This window comes from Eumetopias jubatus, unplaced genomic scaffold (genome assembly GCF_037043125.1).
Source record: "Eumetopias jubatus isolate StellerSeaLion01/CBP00866 unplaced genomic scaffold, mEumJub1_p1.0 scaffold_13, whole genome shotgun sequence".
In the NCBI taxonomy this organism is placed as follows: domain Eukaryota; kingdom Metazoa; phylum Chordata; class Mammalia; order Carnivora; family Otariidae; genus Eumetopias; species Eumetopias jubatus.
Window position 1 is genome coordinate 45,683,574 of NW_028274819.1, and position 27,110 is coordinate 45,710,683.

At 44.2% G+C, this 27,110-nt stretch overlaps 1 protein-coding gene across 1 annotated transcript in view; it reads right to left on the reverse strand.

The window, feature by feature from the left end:
* PARVA (parvin alpha) overlaps window positions 1-27,110 on the reverse strand; it is a 165,295-nt gene that overhangs the window by 8,561 nt on the left and 129,624 nt on the right. Inside the window, exons 5-12 of the mRNA XM_028116868.2 lie at window positions 19,062-19,202; window positions 12,715-12,830; window positions 9,217-9,275; window positions 6,933-6,952; window positions 5,475-5,536; window positions 4,674-4,742; window positions 1,451-1,552; window positions 611-683 (exon numbers count right to left, since the gene is read on the reverse strand). Coding sequence (XP_027972669.1) covers window positions 611-683; window positions 1,451-1,552; window positions 4,674-4,742; window positions 5,475-5,536; window positions 6,933-6,952; window positions 9,217-9,275; window positions 12,715-12,830; window positions 19,062-19,202 — 642 coding nt within the window. The remainder of the gene's footprint in view (window positions 1-610; window positions 684-1,450; window positions 1,553-4,673; window positions 4,743-5,474; window positions 5,537-6,932; window positions 6,953-9,216; window positions 9,276-12,714; window positions 12,831-19,061; window positions 19,203-27,110) is intronic.

Consider the following 27,110-nt stretch of genomic DNA (forward strand, 5'->3'; position numbering starts at 1 on the left):
AGTGCTGATAAAATGGAATATTTCAGTCAGTAAGTCAATAATTGTCCGTACCAAGAAGACTCCCAGGAGAGACAAGGCTCACATATGCACAAATGCACACAGCTCCAAGTGTGAGCATGGGAGCGCTGCTTGAGCAGTCTGTTCCTTGTGCATTTTTATTGTCTTATATTTGCAATCCGAACCCAGCAAATCAGGCCTCCTCTTTGGGCAGAGTTGGAGTGAGCAAAGAACAATTATGCTCCGAGCAAAGCTGCCGGTGAGGACTCCTGCATCTCCCCCTGCCTGGCCGGTATACAGCTATGTGACAGGTCAGCACCCTGTCCAGGGACAGAAGAATCTGGAAACTGGGTACAGGGCAGTTCCTGTGGCCCCTCTGCTCAGGCCTTCCTCCACGATCCCATGAGTGGGATCTTTACTTGCAGTTCACAAAGGATCTCTAGGACTGAGCAGCTTCACTCTGTTCCACCTTCCCCGACACACGGCAAAGAAGATTTCAGAGAAGAAACCCTTGCCCTGATGTTAAACATGAGGCTTGCCCGGTGCCCTGAACATCCATGTGCAGGGACAGGGTCTCTCAGTCCTGTCACAAACCCAGGAAAGAGCAAAGTACCTTCCGGCCGTGGCTTTGGCTTTTCCAATCCCCCGTCTTGCATGAGCTCAAAGGCAAAGGAGACATTCAAGACCTGGAAAGAGAAATGTGCCAGTGTCATTGTGCCCGGATTCCTGGATGCTTGGGGCTCCTGGCCCCTGACCGTGGGAAGCAAAGGAGCCAGCACTACAGCCAGAGGGGCAGAGGCTGAGTAAAAACGGGGCCCTAATGTGAAGGAGAAACAAAGCTACCAAGATGGGCAGGCTGTGCGGAGTACAGGCTGGCTGGACCCAGCTGGCTGTTGGTGAAACGTTCCCAGAGAAGTTCAAGATCTTCTTCCTGGCCTACTGTGTTCCCGTGTCAACTACCAGGACTTTAAACTTAGGGATATGAGTGTGCACAGTTGAAAGGATCAGATGGCAGGATATGTTCAAGAGGCAGGGAGCGGTTTCTGCTTTGGACCAGATGTCCTTTGTCCAGCGGGCAGGCTGGGGCAGCCCGTGAGAGGCATCAGAAGTAGGCTGAGGGTGAGCCTCAGGTCTGGCCATCCTTGCGGCCACCTTCCTTGTCCTATCTGGGGAGAGATGAGGCTGGCCTGTGTACCTGGCAGGAGCGTGCGGCCAGGGGGCCAGGACCGGATGGCAAAGGGAAGGGAGAGCTGTTCACGATGCTCAGGGGTCTGCAGGTGGCTCCTTCCCAGCTGAGCTGTCCATCAGAACAGGCCCCACATCCCACTGCCGAAGACTCGGGGCAGCTGGGGAGCCCTTGCCTTTTCCCTGCATAGCCCCAGCAGAGGTGTGGGTGGGTGAAGTTGGTGGGACATATGGGCTGGGGTCCTCCCTTGATGTCCCCTCCCCTTACCTTCTGTTCAAAGCTGTCCGGGGTCAGGAAGAAGCTGTGCAGGGGCACGAAGTAGCCCTCCAGGAGCCCCATGAGCAGCACCAGGTACACCCCATCTGCAAACTGGAGGGAGTAGGCCAGGTGAAGGCGCTGGGCCCCAGAGACCCCTCAGGCAAGCCCTATTCAGGGGGCTCATCAGTCGCCATGTCAGTGCCCCGAAGGCTACATCCCCAGGCAGGCTGCTGGCCTGGGGGTGAGGGGCGGTGGCCTGAGGCAGGAAGGTCCGCTTTGCAGCAGGCCCGCCCCACGTCTGGCTGGTCCCGCACAGGAGCCACCACCCACAGTCTTGGTTTCAGCTGATCCAGCATGTATTGACACTGACCATGTACCCAGCCCTGATGTGGCATGGAGACCAGAGGGACAGGGGAGGCATGGCCCCTGCCCTTGAGGAGCTCCAGTTGGGTGGGGAGATGGATGTGGAGGAAAGTCAGCAGCTACTCTGATGGAGGGAAGCACACTGGCCTGTGTGACAGTGACAAAGGTTCCTCACCCCACTGAGGACAACAGGGAAGGCTTCTGGAGGTGGCTCTGCCCGAATGGAGAGCTGAGGGGTGAGCAGGAGTAGCTAAGGTGGGGCAGAGGGAGGCCGGAAAGGGGGTCCAAGGCCTATGGCACAGTGACAGAGAAAGAAGTCTAGTGTCCTGTAGGCCTGGGCAGTCTCCTGTCTCACCTCTTACTTTATTACTGTTTGAGAGACAGCATGGTGTAGCTGCTGCGAATGTGGGCTCTGGAGCTAGGCCTCCAGCTGTCCTACTTTCTAGCTGGGTGACGAGAAAGTTATGTAACTTGTCTGTGCCTCACTTTTCTCATCTGTGAAGTGGGGATGATGATAGTATAGTAACTACTCTATAGGGTTATCGGGATGATAGACCAATTAATACGTGCAGAGTGCCTAGAACACCATCTGGCATTTAGGCAACACTTACTAAATCTTAACTATTGCTATTACTATCTGGGAAGACAGCAAAGCAATCAGGATACAACTCCCTGGCTCTTGTTGACAAAGCATAACTGTGTGCTGAAGGCCACAGCAAGAGGCTTAGAGCCTGGTCCCTTCCATCAAGGGCAGTTGGGAACCTGGTCTGAGGGACAGTAGATTCCTGGGCTGAGTGGGAGGTGCAGGTCTTCTGACGGGGGGCGGGGGCAAGGAGAGTGTATGCTGGGCAATTGGGGTGGGCTTTGTGGAGACAGTGGGGGCCTGTGGGCTGGGAGACATTTGGGATGAGTTGGTATTTCCAGAGGTGGAGGATGGCCTGAACAAAGATCTAGAGGTCAGATGCATACTTGAAATTCGAGAACGTTTTAAAGGAGGTGGGGCCCCCAAATCTTTGTGGGCATAAATCCCAGTTGCTAAAGAGTTCTTAAGAAGTCAAAGTTCTTGGAATCAACTCAAGGAACTTAAAACAAGACAGAATTGCCTAGAACGTGGGCTGGACCCACTGTCTGAACTCTGCTGGGTGACCCGGCTGGTGGGCCTGTGACTCAGCCTTCATGATGGGTGTACTGCCTGGCCTTGAACTTGACTTAGGAGCAGCTTCCTCCCTTCATCCATCCAGCTGGCCTTCAATTCCAGTGGGGAGAGCCCAAGCCTGACTCATTCCAGGAGTCAAGGAGAGCAGACCCCAGCATCTGTGTCAGAATCAAGGCCCTCCCACGGAAGGAGTCAACTGGGCCTCTTTTTGGTGGTGGCTGGAAGGGACTGGGAATAAAAGAATCCAATCTGTCTACTCAGGGGAGGACCCTGGGTTAGGGTCAGGGTTACTCAGAACTCTGAGTGCCACTGACCTGGACCATTCCCATCCCTGACCGCTGGTTCTGATGACTTGGTGGTTGAACCTGCAGACCAACCCCAATCATGCCTGGCAGAGGCTCCCTCTCCCACCACTCCTTACCCATGAAAACTGAAGTGGGAATCCCAGAACTCATGCTAGCTCTCTCGAGGGCACCTCACTTTTCCAAAGGGTTCCCTGTCTCCCAAATGAGTAGATAAAGCTCACTTTATAGAGTACAGAGTGCAGACACTGAACAGTCAGGGAGAGCTCAGTGACAGACCTGGGAATTGCTTAAACATAACAGGAGATGCCCACGTCCTCAAAAGAAAACCACACTTACGAAGTTCATCGCGGATGAAAGGGGGTTGGGAAACAGGGTGCATTATACAGTCTTAAAGTATCTCCTGATAATGATTAGTTATAAGGGTGGGGGAAGCTTTACAGTAGAGGAATCTGGTGGAGACTAACCAAGTGACCAAAGTTACTGTCACCAGTAATGGGCCTAATGGACAAAGTGCCTGAGAAGAGCACAGTGTTACTGGGGTTGGAACCATCATTGAAAATGCATAACTTGAATCTAATCATGAGCGGAAATAATTGAGAGACATCCTAGGAACCTAATGACCTGCACTCTTCAAAAATGTCAATGTCACGTGAAAAAAAATGGCTGAGGATTTGCTCCATATTAAAAAGAGACTAAAGGGACAGGACCATTAGAAGCAGCCTGAGAATATTACGACACCTGTGTTTCTTTGACTTAGATGATGTTGTCAAAAGTAGTCAAATAGGGGCGCCTGGGTGGCTCAGTCGGTTAAGCGTCTGCCTTCGGCTCAGGTCATGATCCCAGGGTCCTGGGATCGAGCCCCGCTTCGGGCTCCCTGCTCAGCAGAAAGCCCGCTTCTCCCTTTCCCTCTGCCTGCCCCTCTGCCTACCTGCGCTCTCTGCCTCTCTGTCAAATAAATAAATAAAAAATATCTTAAAAAAAAAAAAAGTAGTCAAATATCCATGATTTTATGTGGTTCGACTTAAATAGATTAACATCTTGATGTTACAGTTGCTTGAATCTGGTAATTGTAATGTGATTATTTAAGAGCATACTTGTTCTTAGAGATGTTTGCTGAGGTATTTAGGGGTGGAGGGGAGAAATAGACCCTGAATGTGGTCAGATGCTAATAATTGGTGTATGTAGGTGAAGAGTATATGGATACTCATAAGAATATTCTTGCAACTTTTCAAAATAAAAAATTAGAAAAAAAATCAGCATTCCAGGCAGTTCACCCCTCTGGGAAGAACAGAATGCCCCTCCCTCCTGGGAGAGCTTCAGGATCAGTATGGATCGGTATGGAAAGCCATCCCAGCTGTGTGGGGGTGCGGTACTTGGAACAGTGGCTGCACTCAGGGCTGTCACCCACCTGGGTTTCCAGTTCTGTGACCTCCAGGTTCAGTTTATTCAGGTGCTTGTTCACAAAAGTGATGAGTGTCTAAAAGAGAACCACACGCCAGGCATGAAGATGGAGACTCCTGCCAGTGTCAGACCCTGAAGGCCACCTCTGTGACTCTACTGTGGGGACAAGGGCCAGCGTGATAACACAGGATGAGGCCCAGCTGAGGGTGCTAGCAGGGGTCACTGCTGAGCTGAGAAGGAGCAGCCTATGAGGCTCTTCTGCAAAGCTCCTTGAGTTCCCAGGAAAGGAGAGCCCCCAGGGTTTGTGATCCCATGTACTATGTGACTTGAATAGCCAGGTTCAGGCTATGAAAGGGGCTGGAAGTCCCGAGAGGGCAGAATGATAGGTGCAATGTCCTAGTCCAGGCTTGGGGGCGGTGGTCAGAGAAGAAATGACCTCCCTGGGTCCCTCCTTCCAGACCTTCCCAGGGGCAGGTACCTGTGGCCTGGGGAGGAGGGAGGTTTGAGGGAGGAGGCCTGGTTGGCCAAGGGTTCAGTGTGGATGGGAAGGCAGGGTGCTCATAGTCTCAGAACCCCCAGGAGACACTGTCCTCCTGATAGGAGGAGGGGGTGGATAAGGTATCCAGTGGGAGCGAGAATGTAAAGTGTACATCACTTACTCAGGGTGGGAAAGCCCCACCTTTGCCCCATGACCACCAGCAGAGAGCTGGTGAGGACACCAGTTTCAGGAAGCGCGCAAGCTACCGGCGTGGGTTCTTAATGTTTGGCTGCATCTCTCTCCCCTCCCTCCCAGGCACCCCTTGCTCACCTTTTTCACTACATTGAGTTTGTCTGGTGCGTGGTCGAACAAGGTGTCAAAGGCATCACGTTCTGGAGAAACAGGAAAAGGTAAAGTGGAGCAAAGACGAGCCTCCTGGTGGGGAAGCCCCCCCACCCAACCCGGGGCCCAGCCAAGGGGGCCATACCATCAGCTACAGGTGGGAATTCTTCAGTACGTGAAACAATGCTGGAACTCTGGAAGTGGGGCTTGGGGCAGAGATTCTGGATTGATTCTTCGCTTAGGGGCTTTCTCTGTTTCTCTCTCTCACTCTCTCTTTCTCTCTCTCTCTCTCTCTCTCTCTGTCCACTTTCTACATTAACCCTCTTCTGGGCTGGGGTTGGGGGGCTCTGTCGGACAGTTTGACTTGGCGACTGGTCCTTTCTCTTCACTATTTATATCCATTACATCATGGTTTAGTCGCGGGTCTAAAGTGTTTCTGAAGCTTTTTGGAGGCAGAATGTTTTCCAAATGTCAAATCACCTCACCCCCTAATTTTCAAAACCAGGATAGCCATGGCAAACCTCATGGTAGAGTGCACGGATGATGGGATTGGGAGCCTGGGAGCTCTGGGATAGAATGTATGCTCTTGCTCTTGAGTGATCTAGTCACTTCAACCCTTGCGCCTCAGTTTCTTCTTCTGTCAAATGCCATCTGAAAACAAAACCTCCCCCAGGAGTGTTATGAGGATGAAAGACAAGAATGTGTGTGCATGTGTTCTGTAAACTTTGAAGCGTCTGCTGATCTGAGTTTATTAGCATATTTCAAACATTATCCATAGTACATATGGGATCACTGAAAGTAGCAAAGCTGTGCCCCCTGCTCCGTCTTCCCTGCTGTAGCCACCAGGCTCTTCAAACTCAGGTGATTTAATGGATAGGATTGGAGGCAGGGAATGGAAGAATGTCCAGGAGGGACGTGGGCCTGGGAAGCTTGGTGGTCCTGGGGCCTGCCTTCTCCTGCTCTCGCGCCGATGGGTAAATCTAGGCCTGCCAGAGGGGTGACTGAGGGCTCGGACGTTCACAGACTGTATAAACAAATGCAAAGTTCTGGGAAACTGGAGCAGTAGGACGTGTGATGAGGAAAGAGGGATACGAGAGCTTCCAGAAGGGCCGGACTGAGGGGGAGAGCGGACTGTCCCGAGTGTGTACGTCCACCTCTTTACTTCCACCACACACTTAGAGCACGACGGTCCTGCCGTTGTCCAGGGCCCATCCCGAGCCCGGCAACGCCAGTGGTCTGGTGACTGACGAGAGGACTGTGCCACTGCGGCTCATTTTCCTCTTCCCACCAGTAAGCCAACCCTCCCTACTAAGCCGCCCTGTCACCAGGCTGGTGCAGACACACATGCAGGAAGCAGGCCGAGTGCCTGTTCTTCCCAGCTGCTGCAGAATTAACTAGACCCCTGTGGCAGCCACCAGCACCAGAGGATAATCTTATGCAACTCACCATGCCTTCCGGAGAGAGCCCTGCAGGAAAAGAAGAAAGAAAACAGTATGAGTCTTCTCTCTCTGCCCTTCACTGAAGAGCCCACAAAGCTTCTTTCCTTGGCATTTTATTCTGCACTAAATCTCCAGTTGTCTGTCACCTTTCCCCCATGACCACCTGTTTTTTCCCTCTGCTCTGCAGATATGCCGGTGTTCGCACAAAGCCTGGTATAAATGATACTTACAGGACTATTTCTTGCTCTACGTAAAATCCCACTGTTGCTTACAGTTGAGAAGGAATATCGGACTTGGGGCTGCAACATTCCCAACCGTTGCACTGCCTGGGCTGCTGTGGGCATCTGCTTAGGGCCATCGGCTTTGTCTTTCTCCTGTTTAGTCTGTGATTCCCGCCAAACTGCACCTGCCTTTGACTCAAAATCGGTTTCTCAAATAGGGCAGGAATTGGAACCGTACTCATACCAGTGAAGCAGCAAAGTACTAACAGCACAAGCATTAGAACAGACTACTTAGGTTTAAATCCCACAGAGCCACTTGCTTGCTGTGTGATCTTGGGCAAGCTACAGGATCTCTCTGGGCTCCAGGTCTCTTATCTCTAAGACAAGGATGATAATGGTAAATATCTCCGGAGGATGTTGTGAGCATTACATGATTTAATATGTAGAAAGATTTTAGTGTAATTCCTAGTATATAGTAAGTGATCAATACATTTTTTCCCTATATGTTTTTGGTTCTTATCATATTGGTTTATTGCAACTGTGCATCTACCACGTACTAAATGATAACTTGGGGGTAGTGTCCTGGAAAGAATAATGAACGTGGAGTTAACTGTTGGAGAGCCCAAGGACAGCTGCTTCTCCACCTTTGGGTTGGGGGTCTTAGGAGGTGTAGGCATTGCTTTGTGTATTTATTAGGAGTACCAATAGATATAAAAGTGCTTCATAAACTGTTATGTGTTGCCATTGTTAGGAGTTGACCTCCACCTTCATTGTCTGTGTGGCAAGATGGCGGAGGGAGACCACAGGAAGCATGACAGGCAGCTGACTGATTACTCTGCAAACCTAAACTTCATGTCCCCTGGTTCAGGAGTTTCTCACAGGCCACGTTCCTCTCAGGTATGTTTTTTCTCTTCTCCAGAATGTGAAACAGCAGGCATGGACAAGCCCAGCAAAGGGCGGGGGTGTGGGGCAGGGCTGAGCCAGGGGACATGAAGGACATGTCACAGACCCAGGCCAGGGAAGTAGTGTGCCTTGTGGATCAGGTGCCCTCTTGATTTCCAAGACTAGCCCCCAGAGTGACCATGGAGGCTGCCGGACAGGCTCTCTGCGGGCCATAAACTGGGCATCTTGGGAAGGGCCACTGCCCATCTCTGCCCTACCCTGGTCCTGTTGAAGCCACAGGCACATTGTGGTTCAGACAGGCAACACCGGGGACCTCCCTCAGCCACCACTGGGGAAGCAAGCTGCCTAGAGATTGGGCAAGGCTTGGAAGGCATGGATCAGCTGTGAATCCTCACCACCACTCTGGTTAGGCAAACGCTCCCCACCTCAGAGATACAGAAACCAGGGTCTGAGCAAGTGGCAGAGCCTGGATTTGAACTCAAGTCAGGCTGGCTTAGAGGTCCCTGCTCTTTCCGCTTCGCTCTTGTTCAAGGGAACATAGAGGAAAGTTGGGGCAGCAGGGGATGCTGAAAATGTCCTTTGCCTGTGGCCGGGGCTCAGGCCTGCCCGATGATCTCAAGACACTTGTCCCCAGCGTTCTGCTTTTTCTACCTCAGAACAAACTTCGTTTCCCCATGGCAAACCTCTTACATATTCTGAGATTCCAACTGCTTAACGGAAATGAAAAAAACACCAAACACCAACCCACCACTCTGAGGTAGAAAAGGGCTTTCTGGGTCATGGCACGTGACCAAATACATCAGATTCAGAAAAGGAAGAAAAACGTCCTTTTGAAGGTTCACACTTTAAATTCAACCCCATGTTTATGGCATGACGATTTCATGCTGGTTGGCTTTTTGGGGCATACTTTTTTCCTGGAGTGCCACAAAATTAGAATTTTTCAATCACGGCTAATTCTCTCTCCCCACGTCCCCACCCAAGTTTGTATCTTAAGCATTGAGAGGCATGTTTTGAATGCATGGAAAAGGCTAAACTATAATCATTGGCTGAAGTCTAATCCCTCTTGCAATCCCAATAAATGAAAACTAAATATCAGCAAATGGATGAATTTCGGAGAAACATCTGTGTTCCATTAGAGAATCGCTGGCAACAATGGTGTTGACATACTCTGTGTTACCAGTTATTTCCTCTTGGATTTGCCGAGACTGGAGGATTCCTTCTCGTTTCTGAAACAGGGGTGGGGAGGCAGGCGGGGAGGAGGAGAGAAAAATATGCTTTAGAAAAATACAAAAAACTGATTAGCATTCCTGATATTGAGAAAGTCACTGGTGTTTAAGAAATGAAACCCAGAGAGGAGATCGCGCCAGAAGCAAAACGAGGCCCCTGATTTCCTGGGACCGGACCATACCATTCATGCTTAAGGGCAATTAGTGTTTATTCCAAGTAAGTTGGCTGTTTCTTGGACGGTGAAATCTTTTCTTTCTTTATTGGAAGACATTTTTGCTGGAAGCAAACTGCCTCCTGGAGTAATCCACAGTAAACCGAATGGAAATGAAGGCCAGGGTGTGTCTGCCCTCCAGCTGGGGCCACAGAGGGTAGGGAAGAAACACATTTAGCGGTGGGGCTGGGGGAGAGGACAGAGGCCAACTGGGAGAATTTAAACAGAGGGAGAGTTTTTGGTTTTGTTTTTGTTTTTAAGGGATAAACAGGGGAGCTTTTCTGTGAGCTGTACGCTCCTGAGGTAACTGGCTTATTCTCTGACAAAAGAGCACTAAGCACTCTGGAGGCCCTCATGCCTAACCCCCACTCATCCGTTCATCCGTCGGTCTGTCCATCCATCATCTGTCCACCTCCTCCCATCAATTTATCTTCTTTCTTTATTTCATGAGTCAGTGTCTTCTCTGTACAAGAACCTATGCTGGACTGAGAGCAAACACTGTGGAACGTCTGACCTAACTTCTGTAGGTGAGAAAGATTTCCAAGAAGCAGTCCGGGTTTATGTCTGATGGCGCCGCTCGATTACTACAGCAGGATTCCCCTTTGACTCTCAGAAGTGCCATGTGTCATCAATTATGCGGTCATCCCAGGCAGACAGGACGTGCTGCATGTGGGACAGAAGCAGGCACTTTTGTGGGGATGGTCGGGGACCCCTTCCAAGGGGAGGGTGTCCTTGAGCTGGAACTTGGCAGGACACAGAGGATTTGGCTGGACACAGAGAGGATATTCCAACAGAAGGGATGGCCCCAGCGAAAAGGCAGGTCAGGAGAGCACAGATGTGTCCGGGAGGCTGTTTGGAGGACTGGTGGCTGCCCTTGGTCGGTGGAGAGTCAACTGCATGCCGGTCTGGAGTTTAAATCTCATTGTGTGGGGATGGGAGCCAGTGAAGGAGTGCTGGGGCTCAGGAAGACCTTCTGATAGGTGTGGGGAGGGAGATCCATTTCATCAGGTCTCTACAGTCCATTCCCAGACACCTAAATGACAGTAGTTTGGGGATGGCAAGCGGTCGGCAGGGCAAGTTCATCTACATAGGCAGAGAAGAGTGTCCAGACGGAGCCTCCAAGCCTTAGCTGAAACCTGCCTTCTTGCCCTCCTGCCCAAACTTCCAGAACCTTCTCTTCTATTCCCAGTAGCCACAGAAACGAGAGTCCTTGCAAAATGCTTTTATGGAAGGAAAGGTAGAGCTGGATAAAGGCCAAGAGTATATTTGCACTAGATTAGGAAGAACAGATTATCAAAGTAAAAAAGGAAGTAAAAAAGAAAAATAAGGATATCATGTAAAAGGGATCCAGTAAGGATAAATCAAGACTTTTTCCCAGTTCAGCTTCAACATGTGTATAATTTTCACATGGGGCTAATGGAATTTGTGTCCTTGTCTTGTGAGGCTCTTCACAGACATAAAAACTCATCTTCAACTTCTTGCAGAATTCATTGCTTTTGTATAGAAAGGAAATCTGGGTTAAATAACCCCTCATGCAGCATCCAGATTCACCTTGATCTATTATTTGTTGCCTCGAGAACTCTCTCTGGTTTAGTCAGTGTCTTCTGACTAATTCTGAGTCCTGCTTCTGTTCCTGTTTAAGTTGACAAAGCAAGATGCCCCATAAAACCTGACATGCCCAGGTGCCATTCTGTGTTACTTTGTCCTCTTTTACCCTCATGCTAACAAAATGGTCCACAGAGAAATGAAACCGACAACAGCTTTATGACGACCTGTAACTGAGCTCAAAATAAGGCATGAAACATGGGCTTGCAGTGACCACTGTTTCCAGAGGATTCTACCCCCTAATCTTGAATCAGAGTCTTAAAAAATATAATGAAATGAACTTATACGTTATTGACTGGTGAAAACAACACAGTAGGGATGGTTTGGATTCACTGGTGAGAAGCTGTTACCAGGATGCTCTGGGCTGGTCACATATCCACGACAGACATAAAATGCTTGCCACAGTTGCGTGCTCAATACAGGAGACCAGTTCATTCCTTTTAGCTGCACTTAGCCTCTGAACCACACCGGATCTCACCTACTCTGACCCTCCCTTCACCCTCTCTCGGCTCCTTAGGTGTAGTCTTGTCTCCTGGCAGGCAGGGCCAAGATGACCATTCCTATTCTATCCCCTTGATGTTTAGCAAGTTAAGTCCTCAGAAGGTATGGAAGAAATCCTTTATTACCAGGGCATGGCCGAGCAGCTGATCGAAGAGCACCCTCACAACCTCCTCCCCTTCACTAACATCTGATCCCTGAAAGCTCAGCTTTTGTCCTGGAGACTTGGCCTGGCGGGGTCAGGCAAAGCCTACCAGCCCTCAGGACTCTTCCTCACCAAGGGATGGTAGAGCTGCGATGTTGTTCTCTTCTCCAGAGCCCTGGCTAACCAGAGAGCTACTTATTAGGAGAGTTCTCCCTTGCAGCATGTTTACTTGAAAAGAACAGAAATAAGCAAACAGAATGCTGACCTTTCCTAAATGGGCACAAAGTTGGAAAATGAAATTGAATTTGAGTATGTAATGGGGTTAGGAGCAGAGTGAGAGAGTCACAGGGAAAGAGCACACCCTCATTGTGGAAATTATACAGCCATATGTGAATGGAAATTCCATCCAACAATCTGGAAAAGATGACCTGAGATCCCAGCCATGCTTCTGTGGGCAGGTGAAAAGCAGCACTGCCCTGAATACAGGCATGGCCAGTCAGGGGCTCTCTCTCAAACACACATGCACCTGTGCACACAGCCCTTCACACGCACAGGTGTCTGTCTCTTCCCAGTATCTGTGCCTCATTTGTTTAACCAAAAAATGATTCTCCGTGGCTTGCAGGGTTTACACACAGGGATACACCTTTTCCCCGACCCTACTGCACACACTTCACAGACATATACACCTCACACCCTCGAATATACAGTACACAGACACCCTCCTGACAACAACATGTAAACCCCAGGCATATGCCCCACACAAGGCTAGCCCATACTCAAGTATCCTTTGCACAATAACTGATTGCTGCCCACATGCATCAGGCAGTGCACTCACCTGCCTTCCAACACAGAGCATATCAAGGATACTCAGCATTCATTGCACTATCCTTGTAATACGCTCCCCAGGCTGCCTTAGCTCCCTTACGAACTCAGCCTCTATCCCTCTTTAAGGGCGCAGATGTTTGTCGTGCTGTCTTACCTGGACCACAACCACTTGGATGGAGACATGATCTGGGAGTCGGATTGGTGCCCGGAAATACTGGGACAGAGCAACCAGCAGATGCAAGATGGCTACCAGGCTCTTGGCATGAACAGCTGAAATAAAAGATGATTTAAAAATTAGAGACTCTTCTTCCAGATCCTAGGCAAATATAAGCAGATATTCAAAATGTAGCAGTACCACACCCAATATACCTTCTATCCCCCACACCCCCACATCCCCCCACTAAGGATCTCACAGGCCTCCCTGTTAGGCCCCCTCATTCTTGGCCAAGTCCCATGGAGCTGCTTCTTGGATCATGTTATTGTTGGATTTCCAATATAGTGCCTCTCCACTCTAATCCAAGTTTCCAGTAGGGCCCCTGACAACGCTGAATTCTGAGATCAGATCAGCCCTCTGCCACCCCCATGTTTTTGTTCATTCTATTCTAATAATCGTGAGCATGTCTGCTCTGCATCCTTTTTCCCTTCCCACTTGACTGTGAACTCTGGGTTATCACCACTCCTTGTGTCCCAAGGCTCTACCCAAAGCACGTCCTCAATAAATGAACACTGAGTCAGGAACCCTGGATCCTTTCCTTTGTTCAGGGCTTACAGTCCCTTGAGGAAGTCATGACATATCTAAAGGGCTTTGTTGCTCTTTTGAGTACTGTGTATGGTCAGCGTAGGCAGTGCCCCTTGGGAAATAGCTGGGAGAGGATGTTTATGACCCAACTAGCTTCTACAGCTACCGAGCAGCATGCTAGATGTTAAACCACTCGTACAAGAGAAGGGTGAGCAACCACTGAGTTGTAGTTTTTGCAGCAGCTGAGAGGAGAAAAATGCTGTGACATATTGGGTACACATCGGGTGGGGTCAGGCAGACTGGAGCTTTAGTTCTCAGCTGGTAAGCTCTGTATTGGTTTCCTGCCTACATGACCTTGGGGAGGCCACTGAAGGCCTCTGAGCCTCAATGTGCTCATCTTCATAAATGGGGATAACACTACCTGTGCAGAAATACAAGCTGTAAGAATTTCTAGAGATAATGAAAGCAAAGCTTCCAGCACATAGCAGGTACCTAGGAATGGTTGATATATATATATTTTTTATTATAACTTAGGAGAAAATACCTGGCACCTAGGCAATTAAGTCATGTCAACACTCTGCTCTTTCTTTCTCCTAAAAGGAAAAATTCACCAGATACTTTACCTGCCTTCACGGTCCTATCAGCCTCATGGGCTCCTCTTTACAGAGGGGCACTTAAGGAAAGAACAAAACATGCTCATTTTGTGTACTTAGCACAAACTGGGCCCATTATTAGGGTGTCGCTCTGTCTGCCCTGGGATTGATGAATCTGCTTCAGCAGAAGCTTTAAGAAATCACCAAGAAAAGGAAATGACTCAGACATTCCTTGGGAACTCATTAGAGTTACTTGTTATCACTGCTATTTCGAAGAAGGTTTTCCACTGAGCAACAGCTCCACACCAACATACAGCAGATGATCTGCTCCTAACTCAGCCTTCCAGAAGACACTTTTTAGTTCTGGGCTTTTGGACATCATCCAAAGTTTCACCCACAGCGACAGCCTCAAAAAAGGCTCCTCGCATGGGAGTGACCTACTGCCAAGGTGTGCTCACTGCTGGGCAGAGGCATCATTGGGTTTGCCCATCTGATCAGAACTGCCACACCATCGGTCCGGGCACCGAGGGCTGTAAGGACATTGGCTAACTCTCTCCCTTTTAATGACAAAACGTGATGCTAGAGAAGGTGTGGTCGAAAAGGTGGTTCGTACACACTGGTGACCTGAACTTCATCTTGACTGTCTCACTAAGCAACACGGAGCTATTTTATATGCACCATACAGATGCCAGTCTCTTCTGATGAGGGTTCTGTCCTCCTGGCAGTTTTTTCAAAAGAAGTAAATTACAGTTTCTCTCTCCCCACACACTACATGTGCAAAGATGTTAATTATTATGTGATATATCATCATTAAAAAAATCTGGAAAACACCATGTCTAATAACCAGAGGCTAGTTTAGACCAGTGGTTTTCAAAAGAAAATTTTTATTATGCAGAGAAACCCTTTGTTTAAAAGCCATTAGGCAACACAGACAAGAAAAAAAGTACAAGTGCTCTGGTCCCCAAGTCCTGACTGCAGCCCACCCACAGCTGCCTCTCTCTTCAGTGATGTCTGAGTTCCTCCTAGCAAATCATTAGGTTGGGCCAAGCATGGTTTAATAATCACTGCTTTAATAAACTATGGTATACCCACATAATGGAATAGTTTCCATGCACTGAAGATCACTGTTGAAACAATGTAACTATAAATATTAATAATGTAATGTTAAACAGAAACAATAGAAACAATGTAAATATATACACTTAATGGACATACAGATACAATACATATACATATATGTATACATATACATACATATATGCACACACATACAGACATGTGCTTATGGCCAAGACTTGGAAAGGAACATTAAAATAAAAACAAAAACATGGTAGTTTCCTATTTCAAAAATTTCTTTAGGCTAAAGATACGACATCTTTTTCCATTAAGACAAATCCTAACAACCTTTGCATATTTGGGTACCCTCCTCATTGTCACCTCTGAGCATGTCTCCTGGTTTTCACCCCGATGCTAGACAGAATCTAGAACCACTGTGATCTTGTGCTCAAGTCAAGATGGCAATGTGCAGATCTAGAGTAGGGCCAAGGCTGTACTCTATAAACTGGGCACTTAGCCACTGTACCGAGAGCTGAAAAACAATTTCAGAGGAGCTGCTGAGTTAGAAATAGTCCTCCAAATAGGAGTTGTAGTGGAAATATAAATTGGTGTCATTTTTGGGGGAGGCAATTTGACAATATGTATTATGACCTTAGAAATGTACATATACTTTGGCCCTAAAATACCATTCCTGGGTATTTAGCCTGAAGAAGTAATTGTGGCTATGAGTGGAGAGAACTCATCAGGCTATATTGATAAGAGTGGGAAAAAAAAAAAGGAAAACAATCTCAAAAATCCATCATTAATTAAATAGCTTATGATATACCCATACAATGTCCTGTTACATAATGTTAAAAGTGACAGAGTACTTAATGATCTGTCAAGATATACATCTTCTAAACATATACAGACTGATTTCATCTTTATAAAAATAAAATATATTTACATAAGTATGTATGCACACATTTATTTCTTACATACACACGCACAACTTGATGGAGCACACCACCAGGTGACAGTTCCCGTCTTTGGGTGGGCAGCTTAGAGGAACACCATGTGCAGGCTTAGTGCACAGGCTCCAGGACCAGACTCTCTGGCTCTCATTCCTGGCTCCATCACTTAACCACCTGTGTGACCTTGGACGACAATACTCCTTTAGCAAATATTACTGTGCTTAGTAATTGCCAGTCACTCTTCTAGATTTTGGGGATTTGCTAGTGAAGAGACAAAAATCCCTGACCTCATGAAGCTTACATAAATTGTTTCTTAACCTCTCTTGGCCTCTATTTTTCCATCTGTAAAATGGGCATAATAGAATTCTTTTTTAAGTTTTATTTTTATTTATTTGAGAGAGAGAGAGAGTGAGAGAGACAGCACAGAGGGGGTAGGGTCAGAGAGAGAAGCAGACTCCCTGCTGAGCAGGGAGCCCGATGTGGGACCTGATCCCGGGACTCTGGGATCATGACCTGAGCCGAAGGCAGTCGCTCAACCAACTGAGCCACCCAGGTGCCCGGGCATAAGAGAATTCTTACCTTAGATGAGTGTGGATTATAAGGATCAAAAGACGTAAACTGTTTAGAATAGTACAAAGCATACAGAAAGCACCATAAATATGTTAGATCTTCATACTTAAATTTCTTTTATCTTCACCTTATAAAATTTTAGTAATGAAAATTGTTGTGAATAGAACAGAAAGAAAAGATTTCCCTAAAGCACTAGGTGAAGAACCTTGGTAACTCACAGCTGTCCCTGACACCTTTATCCTGACTGGAAAGATGAAAAAATGTCAAACACCCAGTTAGGAGAACAGGAGGGACGGAACTTCTCCCTAGGAGTTAGGCCCACCACATTCTTTATGGAAGAAGCTACTGCTGCTTGTAAACAGGCATCACAGGGAGCTAGCCACTGAGATAATTATCCCTCTGACCTAGTAATTCATCTCAGTTTTGGAAATCTATCTGACAGGAATAATTTAAGAGAAGCAAAAAGAGACACAACCTAAGACATTCAACTTGGCCCTATCTGATAGGAGCCATAGGCGAACCAATGTCCTAATAGGATCAACGTCAACATAGGGTTTAAATTTACTATGGGATTATCTCCCCCAGAAACAGAAGCAAAAGTAAGTACAAAGACTACTTGGGAATATAGGAAGTGTGATCTAATATTAAGAGAAAGTAAAACACCAGAGTGTATGTGACTTCATTAAGTAAAAATAAGCATGGATATGGACAGTAGTGGGCAAAAAATGGAAACAGCTAGATGAGAGTGATAATACGGGGGATTATTTTCACATTTTCCTATAAGAAATGAAGGTAAATGCGAACCAAACAAATCATTAAAAGCCACTGAAGACAATGGTCCTGAAGTGGCTTTAAAAAGTTCCATTCTGCTGGGGCACCTGGGTGGCTCAATCAGTTTTAGTGTCCGATTCTTGGTTTCAGCTGAGGTCATGATCTCAGGGTTGTGAGACAGAGCCCGGGTGGGGCTCTGAGCTCAGCACTGAGTCTGCTGGAGATTCTCTCCCTCTGCCTCTCCCCCGACTCATGCGTGCGCTTGCGCGCTCTCTCTCTCAAATAAATAAATAAAAATCTTTTTTTTATTAGAGTGAGTGAAAGAGAACATGAGTGAGGGGGGAGAGACAGAGGGAGAAGCGGACTCCCCACTGAGCAAGGAGCCTGATGTGGGGCTCGATCCCAGGACCCCAGGATCATGACCTGAGCCAAAGGCAGATACTTAACTGACTAAGCCACCCAGGTGCCCACAAATAAATCTTAAAAAAAAAAAAAAAAGCCCCATTCTTCTATCTCAGTCTTTCCCAAACTGGATTCCCTGGTAAGTTAAAAGGTGTTTTGTTTTGTTTGGAGGGGTACATGGAGATGGTCCATATTCAGGGGGTAGGAAATAGGATGAAATGAAACTAAGAAGCGGTCTTCATCAGAAGACTTTAATTCTCACGACTGTTGTGGATTTCCAAAATGTAGATGCAGCTCCGGCACACGTAATCAGGTGCCCTCCCTTCCCCTCCCCCCAACACTATTAGCATTCCCAGACCCTGGGGCAGCGTCCAGGGCCAGGGCTTGGCCTCTCCTCCACCTGCTCTTGGGTGTTTCTGTCAGGCAGCAGATACCCCGTTCCAAGCACTGTGTGCTGTGCACGCAAAGATGTAATTATGCTGCAGGAGGCACCTGGTGTCTCGCCTCCAATATCAGATGCTAGAAACTCGCTGAAGAGGTTGTGTCTGGCAGCTACTGGGTCTCTAAGTTGAGGGGTAAAGATTTTCTTTTCTTTCCCAAGTTGGAAAGGCGTGTTTTGTTTTGTTTTTTGGTTTTGGTGGGGAGGGAAGGTGTCCACTGTAAGTTGTATAAACTGGATACGGGACGGTCTAGTACTTAACCCCGTGATACTTAACAGCAGAGAACACAATCTAGATCATTCTATTAATCTGAATTCTTCTTTTCATCTATCACAAAGAAGAAAACAACAGAGAAATCTGTTGCTGCCACTGGATTCACCTGATTTGCTGATTTAATGCGGATTCTGGTAGGGACTCATTGTGTCCACAGTAGACCGGCGGGCCCTTAAGGCAGCAAAGCAAAAGAATGGACAGTTTACACTTTCCCAGACCCTGGAGCTACACTAGCCATGCAACCTGAATTTGAAAATCCTGTTCCAGGGCCTGCAATCTCAGCCAGATCTTTGCTCCTTCTGGAAAATATGGGGCTGAGAGGAAGGGCATGGGCTTAAGAACAGAGCCAAGTCCTTGTACCCTTGCTCCTCAGCTGCCTGAACGTAGGGATCCCCACGTCCTGAAGGCTCTCTGAGTTGGAGACTTTCTCAAAAGGTTGTGCTGGGGCTCAGGAGGAGCTCAATCAGGAGGAGTCTCCTCCTCCTCATCTCCCATGAACTTGCTAAAATCAGCCCTTCACAGGAGGGCACACCGGACTTTGTTCTTTTCCCAGCAGCACAGAGAAGTTCTCTAAGGACGGGCACATCTCGCTCAATGATAAATGGGTTTGCACCCCCCACCGTGGGCCTGCCAGCTTCCTGGATGGCCTCTTGGGGAAACCCTAGGGAGGGGACGACAGCCCCATCCTTCTTTGTAAAACTCACAGTCCACGTTCCACTTGATGCTCCTGGGAGGAAGTTTCAGGGTTTCATTGATCTTCTCCAGGACAGTCTGCAGCTTTTGCTTCTGAGCAATCTCTGACTGGGTGACTTCAGCAACGTTCAGCTTCTCACTCTCAAGCTTCTCTGGGGTGACAAGGGGGAAAGAGAGCCACTGTTATCTCCAGCCACAGACAACCCCAACTCACACGTACTCCTGCACTCACACATTCGCTCACTCCACAAGTGTATACTGAGCACCTGCTCTGTGAGGGACACTGCCCTCCCCTCATCTGATGGTGGTACTGGTGAGACCAGTATTGTGAGTTTGTGACTGTGTCTTGAATGATAAGCTCCCAGGAGCACAGAAGTGGGGCATGTAACCCAGCCTGTCATAATTGAACCCTTTTCCACCATTCTGGATTTTTCCTTCTTTTCAACTCTGCCTTCTCCAAGCATACTCTGGGCCCCAACTAGAAAGCCTTGTGTGCCTCCCCTGGGTCTTTTGCACACTTCTGTCTTGTGTGTGTACGCATGTGTCATGCTGAATCACATTTATCTGTTCCAAGGACCTCTTTTCCTCTTAAACCCACCTGGAATGTAACTTATTTGATGTGTCCTGTTTCATGAATTCTAGGGCATACTTCCCCCCCGCCCCACCACCACATTTTAACAACACTGAAATCAGTGTCTTCAAATTGATGACATTCTATAGTTGTGGTCAGCTAGGTGGAAGACAGGAGTTCTGTTTCCACGTGGGTGCCTTGGGTCCTAGCTTTTCACAGTGTGGCCACTTCTATGTCTCAATTAGCCTAGAAGAACACTTTCCAAAAGTAGGAAATAAAAATTCTAAGGAAAAAGAAAGTAAGTTACTAGTAATTTAAATGATTTTTCTTTTTTTGAGTGGTACTTGTAAAATGGTATGTTTTAAAATCAATTGTTCTTGCATGCAATGGCATAACCCCATAATACTTACAGGCAAAACACAGTCTAATCATTTCATTGGTCTAAATTTTTATCTGTTAGAACAACTTTTGGATTTCCGAATGGGAAGTGTTATCTGCTGTTGGATTCAGCTAATCTACTCTCCACAACTCATTCAGGATTGATAGACTTGACACTCTGAAATAGGTTAAAATGCCTTTTTCCTTCATTTTTAAGGACTACCCTCCAAAAGAATTAAACTTTATGTCAATGATCCCCTCATTGCTTACATTATTTTTTATTTTTCAGTAGTTGTGGCTTATTCGGTTAAATATGCACTGGGTAATTCTTTGAAGAAATTTCTGCAGGTTCTGTGGATTTAAGAATTCTTTTCTGCACCTGGATAGACTGAGCTCAAGTTCTTCTCATCTGTGAAGGCCCGAGTGTTCTCCTTCTCTTCTCTTTAGTTGCTTACGGCCATCATTCTTTATTTCTAAATGTCAGGGATCTAATAAGCCTATATTTAAATGTTCCTCTTGATTGTTTGAACTTGAAGAGACCGTGTGTGCTTTTTCCATTTTTAGGCTGTGAATTCTTGTCTTGGATCCTCTCCTACTGAAGAAGTGACAAGTTGTTTGTATCTTATGTCGCAATCACAATTTTGGTAGTTTGGTAGAGGCTGCCCAAAGTGCTAGGTTAAGGAAACTTCTGAAACCTTCTCTTGGCTAAGAGAAAAAGATAACCAGCTTAGGATAGTGATAAGTGTCTTGGGAGAATGCTTGGGGTGGGGGTCAGGGGAGGAGTAGCAGCGTCAGAACCACTCTCCAGCCGGCTCTGTTGTGGTGTATCATTGCCTGTGATTTTTCATATTTATAACCTTCTGCTGGCATTGGACTTCTTAGGTCTCTGAGTCTGTTTTCTAGCTCACTTTTTTTTTTGCATTGTTGTCCATTCTGTTCTTTTTTTTAAAAATTGGATTTAAGACATTACCTACTAGAACACTTATTTTTTCTGTTTTTGCCAATATTTTTTAATTGTCACAATACTAACATTATAATGCTTTCTTCTTAAAAACGTTCTGATTTTTAGCATCTGGCATTATTCAGGAGGAGACTTTTTATGGTTTGCTTATTTCTTTTGCATTACTAATTTTGGAGGAAATGTAATTCTGCTTTACTTTTTTTTCTACTTTAGTTATGCTTTGGGTTTATTTTTTTGCTTTTAATTTTTATTGGATATTTTACTTTAGGCACTGATGTTGGTATAACGTAGATTTGAGTAGATAGAATATCTGAAGTAACCTTTATTAATAGTTTTACATGTATCTTTTCATGTTCACACTCACAGAGTTTTCTCTCTTTCTCATTCGCTCTCCTTTAATGAAAGTGAGATTACCATGTATATATTTTTCTGCTACCTTTTTTTCCATTCAAACATATATCATGAGTATCTATGTCAATATATATGGATATAATTCATTTTTGGTGTGCCTTTTGATTGCCTTTACCCACTCTGCCCACCCCCCAACACCTTACCTCTGGTGACCACCACTCTCTTCTCTGTACCTATGAGCTTTTTTTTTTTTTAAATAAAGATTCAACATATAAGTAAGATCATATCATATTTCACTTAGCATAGTGTCCTCAAAGTCCGTCTACATTGTTGTAAACGGCAAGATTTTATTCTTTCTTTACGATCAAATAATACTCCACTGTATAAATATACATATGCCATATCTTCTTTATCCATTCATCCGTTGATAGACACTTAAGTTGTCTTCATATCTTGGCTGTTGTAAATAATGCTGCAGTGAACATAGGGACGCACATAGCTTTCAAGTTAGCATTTTCATTTTCTTCTTTAGACAAATAACCAGAAGTAGAATCAGTGGATCATATGGTATTTTCATTTTTAATTTTTTAAAGAACCCCCATATTGTTTTCCACACTGGCTGCACCAATTTACATTCTTAGCAACAGTGCATGAAGGTTCCCTTTTCTCCACATCCTTGCCAATATTTGTTATTTCTTGTCATTCTGACACTAGCCATTCTGACTGGTGTTAGGTAGTATCTTATTGTGCTTTTGGTTTGCCTTTCTCTGACGATTACTGATGTTGTGCACCTTTTCATGTGTCTGTTAGCCATCTGAGTGTCTTCTTGGGAAAAGCGTCTATTCAGATCTTCTGTGCATTTTTAAATTAGATGTATTTGCACCCCCCCTTTTTTTTGCTATTCAGTTCCATGAGTGCTTTATATATTTGGATATTAACCCCTAGCAAACATTTCCCCCCATTTGGTAGGTTACCTTTTCATTTTATGGATGGTTTCCTTTGCTGTGCAGAAGCTTTTTATTTTGATGTAGTCCCACTTATTTTTGTTTGTGTTACCTTTGCTTTTTGTATCAAGTCAAAAAAAAAAAATCATCCCTGAGGCCAATGTCAAGGAGATTAATGCCTATGTTTTCTTGTAGGAGTTTTATGGTTTCAGGTCTTATGTTCAAGTCTCAAGACCCATTTTGAGTTAGTGTTTGTGTATGTTGTAAGATAGAGGTCCACTTTCATTTTTTTGCATATGGCTGTCCACTTTTCCCAATGCCATTTATTGAAGAAACTGTATATTCTTGGCTCCTTTGTCATGAATTAATTGGCCATATATGTGTGGCTTTATTTCCAGGCTCTCTATTCTGTTCCATTAACACATGTGTCTGTTTTTATGCCAATACCATACTATTTTGACTCTGGAGCTTTGTAATACAGTTTGAAGTCAGGGAGCATGGTGCCTCCAGCTTATTCTTTGTCAGGATTGTTTTGGCTTTTCGAGGTCTTGTGTCGTTCCATACAAATTTTAGGATCATTTGTTCTATTTTCTTTTTTTTCTGGACAATGTGTCTTTATTTTTATCTATTTATTTTCATTTGCATATAACTGACACAAAATGTTACAGTAGTTTCAGGTGTACAAAATAGTGATTCAACAAGTTTATTTACTATGCTATGTTCACTACAAATGTAGCTACCATTTGTCTTGATACATCTGCATTACAACATTTACTATATTCCTTATGCTGTGTCTTTTATTCCCATTTCTTATTTCATAAGTGGAAGCCAATTTCCCCCACTCCCCTAATTCTGTGAAAACTGCCACTGGAATCTCAATAGGGATTGCACTGAATCTGTAGATTGCTTTGGGTAGTATGGACATTTTAACAATATTAATTATTCTAATCCATGAACACAGAATATCTTACCATTTGTGATCTTCAATTTCTTTCAGCAATGTCTTATAGTTTTAAGTGTAAAGGTCTTTCACCTCCTTGGTTAAGTTTATTCCTTGGTATTTTATTCTTTTTGATGTGGTTGTACATGGGATTGTTTTCTTAATTTCTTTCTGAGGGTGGGCATCCTTGTCTTGTTCCTTATCTTAGAGAAAAAGCTTCCGGCTTCTCACCATTGGGTATGTGGGCTTGTCATATAGAACTTTTATTATGTAGAGATGTGTCCTCTCTGTACCCACTCTGCTGAGAATTTTTATCATGAATGGATGTGGAATTTTGTCAAATGCTTTTTCTACATCTATTGAGATGATCATATAATTTTTATCCTTCATTTTACTAATGTGGCATATCACACTGATTGATTTGTGGATGTGAAACCATTCTTGCATCCTTGGAATAAATCCCACTTGATCATGGTGTATGATTCTTTTAATGTATTGTTGAATTCACTTTGTTAATATTTTGTTGAGGACATTTGTACCTATGTTCATTAGGGATATTGCTGCAATTTTCTTATGGTGTCCTTGTCTGGTTTTAGCACTGGAGTAACACTAGTTTTGTAAAATGAGTCTGGAAGTGTTCCCACCTCTTCTATTTTTGGGAAGAGTCTGAGAAGGATTGGCATTAATTTTTTTTTAAATGTTTGATAGAATTCACCAGTGAAGCCATCTGGTCCTGGGCTTTTGTTTGTTGGGGACTTTTTGGTTACTGATTTGGTCTCCTTACTAACAATCATTTGGTCAGATTTTCTATTTCTTCATGATCTAGTCTTGGTAGGTTGCATATTTCCAGGAATTTATCAATTTCTTCTAGGTTGTACAATTGTTGGTGTATAATTATTCATAGTAGTCTCTTATGATCCTTTGTATTTCTGTAGTACCAATTATAATGTCTCCTCTTTCTTTTCTGATTTTGAGTTCTCTCTCTGTGAGTCTAGCTAAAGTTTTGTCAATTCTGTTTATCTCTTAAAAAAATCCAGCTCTTAGTTTCATTGATCTTTTCTATTATCTTTTCAGTTTCTAAACATGACTCTGTATGATACATGTCTCACTCAGACATATGAGTATCTTTTTATGCCAGTACATATTGATATAACTCATCTAAAAATTTGCATAATATATTATGAGACATATCTTATTCGAACATTCCTCTCTAGATATATAGTCAGGTTATAAGCCACCTTTTTCTTATTTGTATTAAAGTTTCAGTAAACGTGTGTGTGTGCATGCGTGTGTTACCAGCTGATTATTGCTAGTAAAAAGAAAAGCTGCTGCCTTACAGATTTTCTTCTTAAATAGAATCATCTTACCAAATCTCCTTATTAGTCCTATTATTGTTTATTTGAGTCTCTGAGTATGGAAATAAGATAAAACATAGTTATCTCTATTTTGTAAGCTTATATCATTTATTTCAATTTCATGACATTTTAAAATAAAAGATTTGAGGACCTCTTCTATTTCTATCCCCTACTTTATTTTTAAAAATACTCAACCCCCCAAATTTAACAGATCCACTCAAATATCCCTACAGTTAAATAGTAATTACACTCATTGTTGCTAAGTATTTAAAGATAATTTCTTTCTCAAGACTCCTGGTTTTTCTCTTTTGCTCTTTATTAGGCTAATTTCAGCTAGCTACATGAAGTTTTTCTATTGCTGAAATTTTATTCTTCCATGAAATTGTTTCTTTCATGTTTCTATAGTTCTGTAAATTGTTCATCATTAGTTTAACTTGTTATAAAGTAATAGGCATGATTTTGAAATAGGATGCTATTTAGAAAATTTCCTCAGGATTATTTTGTAAATCTTTCACTTGTTTTTGAATTTAGCATCCCAAAGTGCTCTTGGAGAGATTATTTTTAGAAAACAATGAAATAGTATTCAGAAACTTCTGAAGTATCAAAACAGAATAAACTCAATTACTCTGAATGGTAGAAAAACTGGGATGTTCTAGCAAACAGTTACTATATATATTATACTATATTAATGGAACCATCCTTCAGAGAATTAGAGTACATAAAATACTCTTTCCAGTATGAGTGATTCCTGAGTTATTACATTTGTGTTTTCCAAACATACAGAGAGGCTTTGTTAGAATTTTTTTTTTTTTTTTTTTGTATCATGGCCAGAGAATTTGGTCTGTATAACAATTTGTTAAGACACACTTTATGGACATAGTCAAATTTTGTAAGTGTTCCATATGCAGTTGAAAATAGGGGCGCCTGGGTGGCTCAGTCATTAAGCGTCTGCCTTTGGCTCAGGTCATGATCCCAGCGTCCTGGGATTGAGCCCCGCATCAGGCTCCCTGCTCCGCGGGAAGCCTGCTTCTCCCTCTCCCACTCCTCCTGCTTGTGTTCCCTCTCTCGCTGTCTCTCTCTCTGTCAAATAAATAAATAAAATCTTAAAAAAAAAAGAAAAGAATGCTCTAGTTTTGGTGTGGCTGGTTAATTGTATTCTCCAAATCTTTTCTGTCCTTATGAACCTTTTTCTTAATGTGTTTATTAACAGATATATGTTAAAAATCTAACACTGTGATGACAATTTATCATATCCTTGTAATTCTGATTCATTTTTATATAGTGATGCACAAAAAAATACATTTAGGTTTAAAATGTCCGTATTTTCCTAGTAGCTTTAGTCTCCTCAATATGTAGAGACTTTCTATAGTAATGCTTTTTGCTTTAAAGTCTGTTTTGTCAGATATTAAAATAGTTACCCCAGCTTTCTTTTAATTAGTATTACTCTAGTGTATGTAATTATTTCTATTCTTTAAACCACTCTAATGTGGGGTTTGAACTCACCACCCTGAGCTCAAGAGTCAAATGCTTAACTGACTGAGCTATGCAGGTACCCCTAATTATTTCCATTCTTTTTTTTTTAAGATTTTATTTATTTATTTATTGGAGAGAGAGAGAGAGAGAGAGACAGCATGAGAAGGGAGAGAGTCAGAGGGAGAAGTAGGCTCTCCGCTGAGCAGGGAGCCCGATGTGGGACTCGATCCCAGGACCCCGGGACCATGATCTGAGCCGAAGGCAGTCATTTAACCAACTGAGCCACCCAGGCGCCCCATTATTTCCATTCTTTAAAGCATTCTTTGTCCTCATAAATTAAGACTGTCTCTTGTAAATAGCATATAGCAAGATGTTGTTGGGCTATCTAGTCTGACAATCTTTATCTTTTAAATGGATAAAGTCAATTTATATTGAGTGGGTTCATCAATATACCTGGATTCACGTCTACCAACTTATTTTCAACTTTCTATTTGCTTTTCTGGTTTTTTATCCACGCTTCCATCCTCGCTTTCTTTTGGTTTAAGGTTTCTATTTTCTCTCATTTCATTTTTTCTCATTGCTAGTAGGGAGGTTATACACTCTGTTTTATTATTTTAGTGGCCACCCTAAAAGATTTATCATGTGTATTTAACTTAATAGAAATGATCCAGGCTTTCTCAGTCTCACTTATTGCACTTAGCCTGTTACTAAATAATACAGGACCTGAGCATACTTTGACTCTAATCATACTCTTCCTGACTTAAATGCTATAATTGTCTGGTATTCTATCTTATTTTTTTAAATAAACAAATTAGACATTATTTTGATTGTTTTATATTCATTTAATTATTGCTTCAATCTACCCCCCATGGTGATCTTTTTAATTGTAGATATAGGTTTTTATTTCATTTTATTAAAAAATTTTTTTGAGTATAGTTCACACATTACACTAGTTTCAGTAACAGCGCTATTACCATATCACTGACTATATTTCCTATACTGTACATTTTATTCCCATGATTTATTCATTCCATAATTGGAAACCGGTACCTCCCATTCTCCTTTGTCCATTTTGCCTATCCTCTAC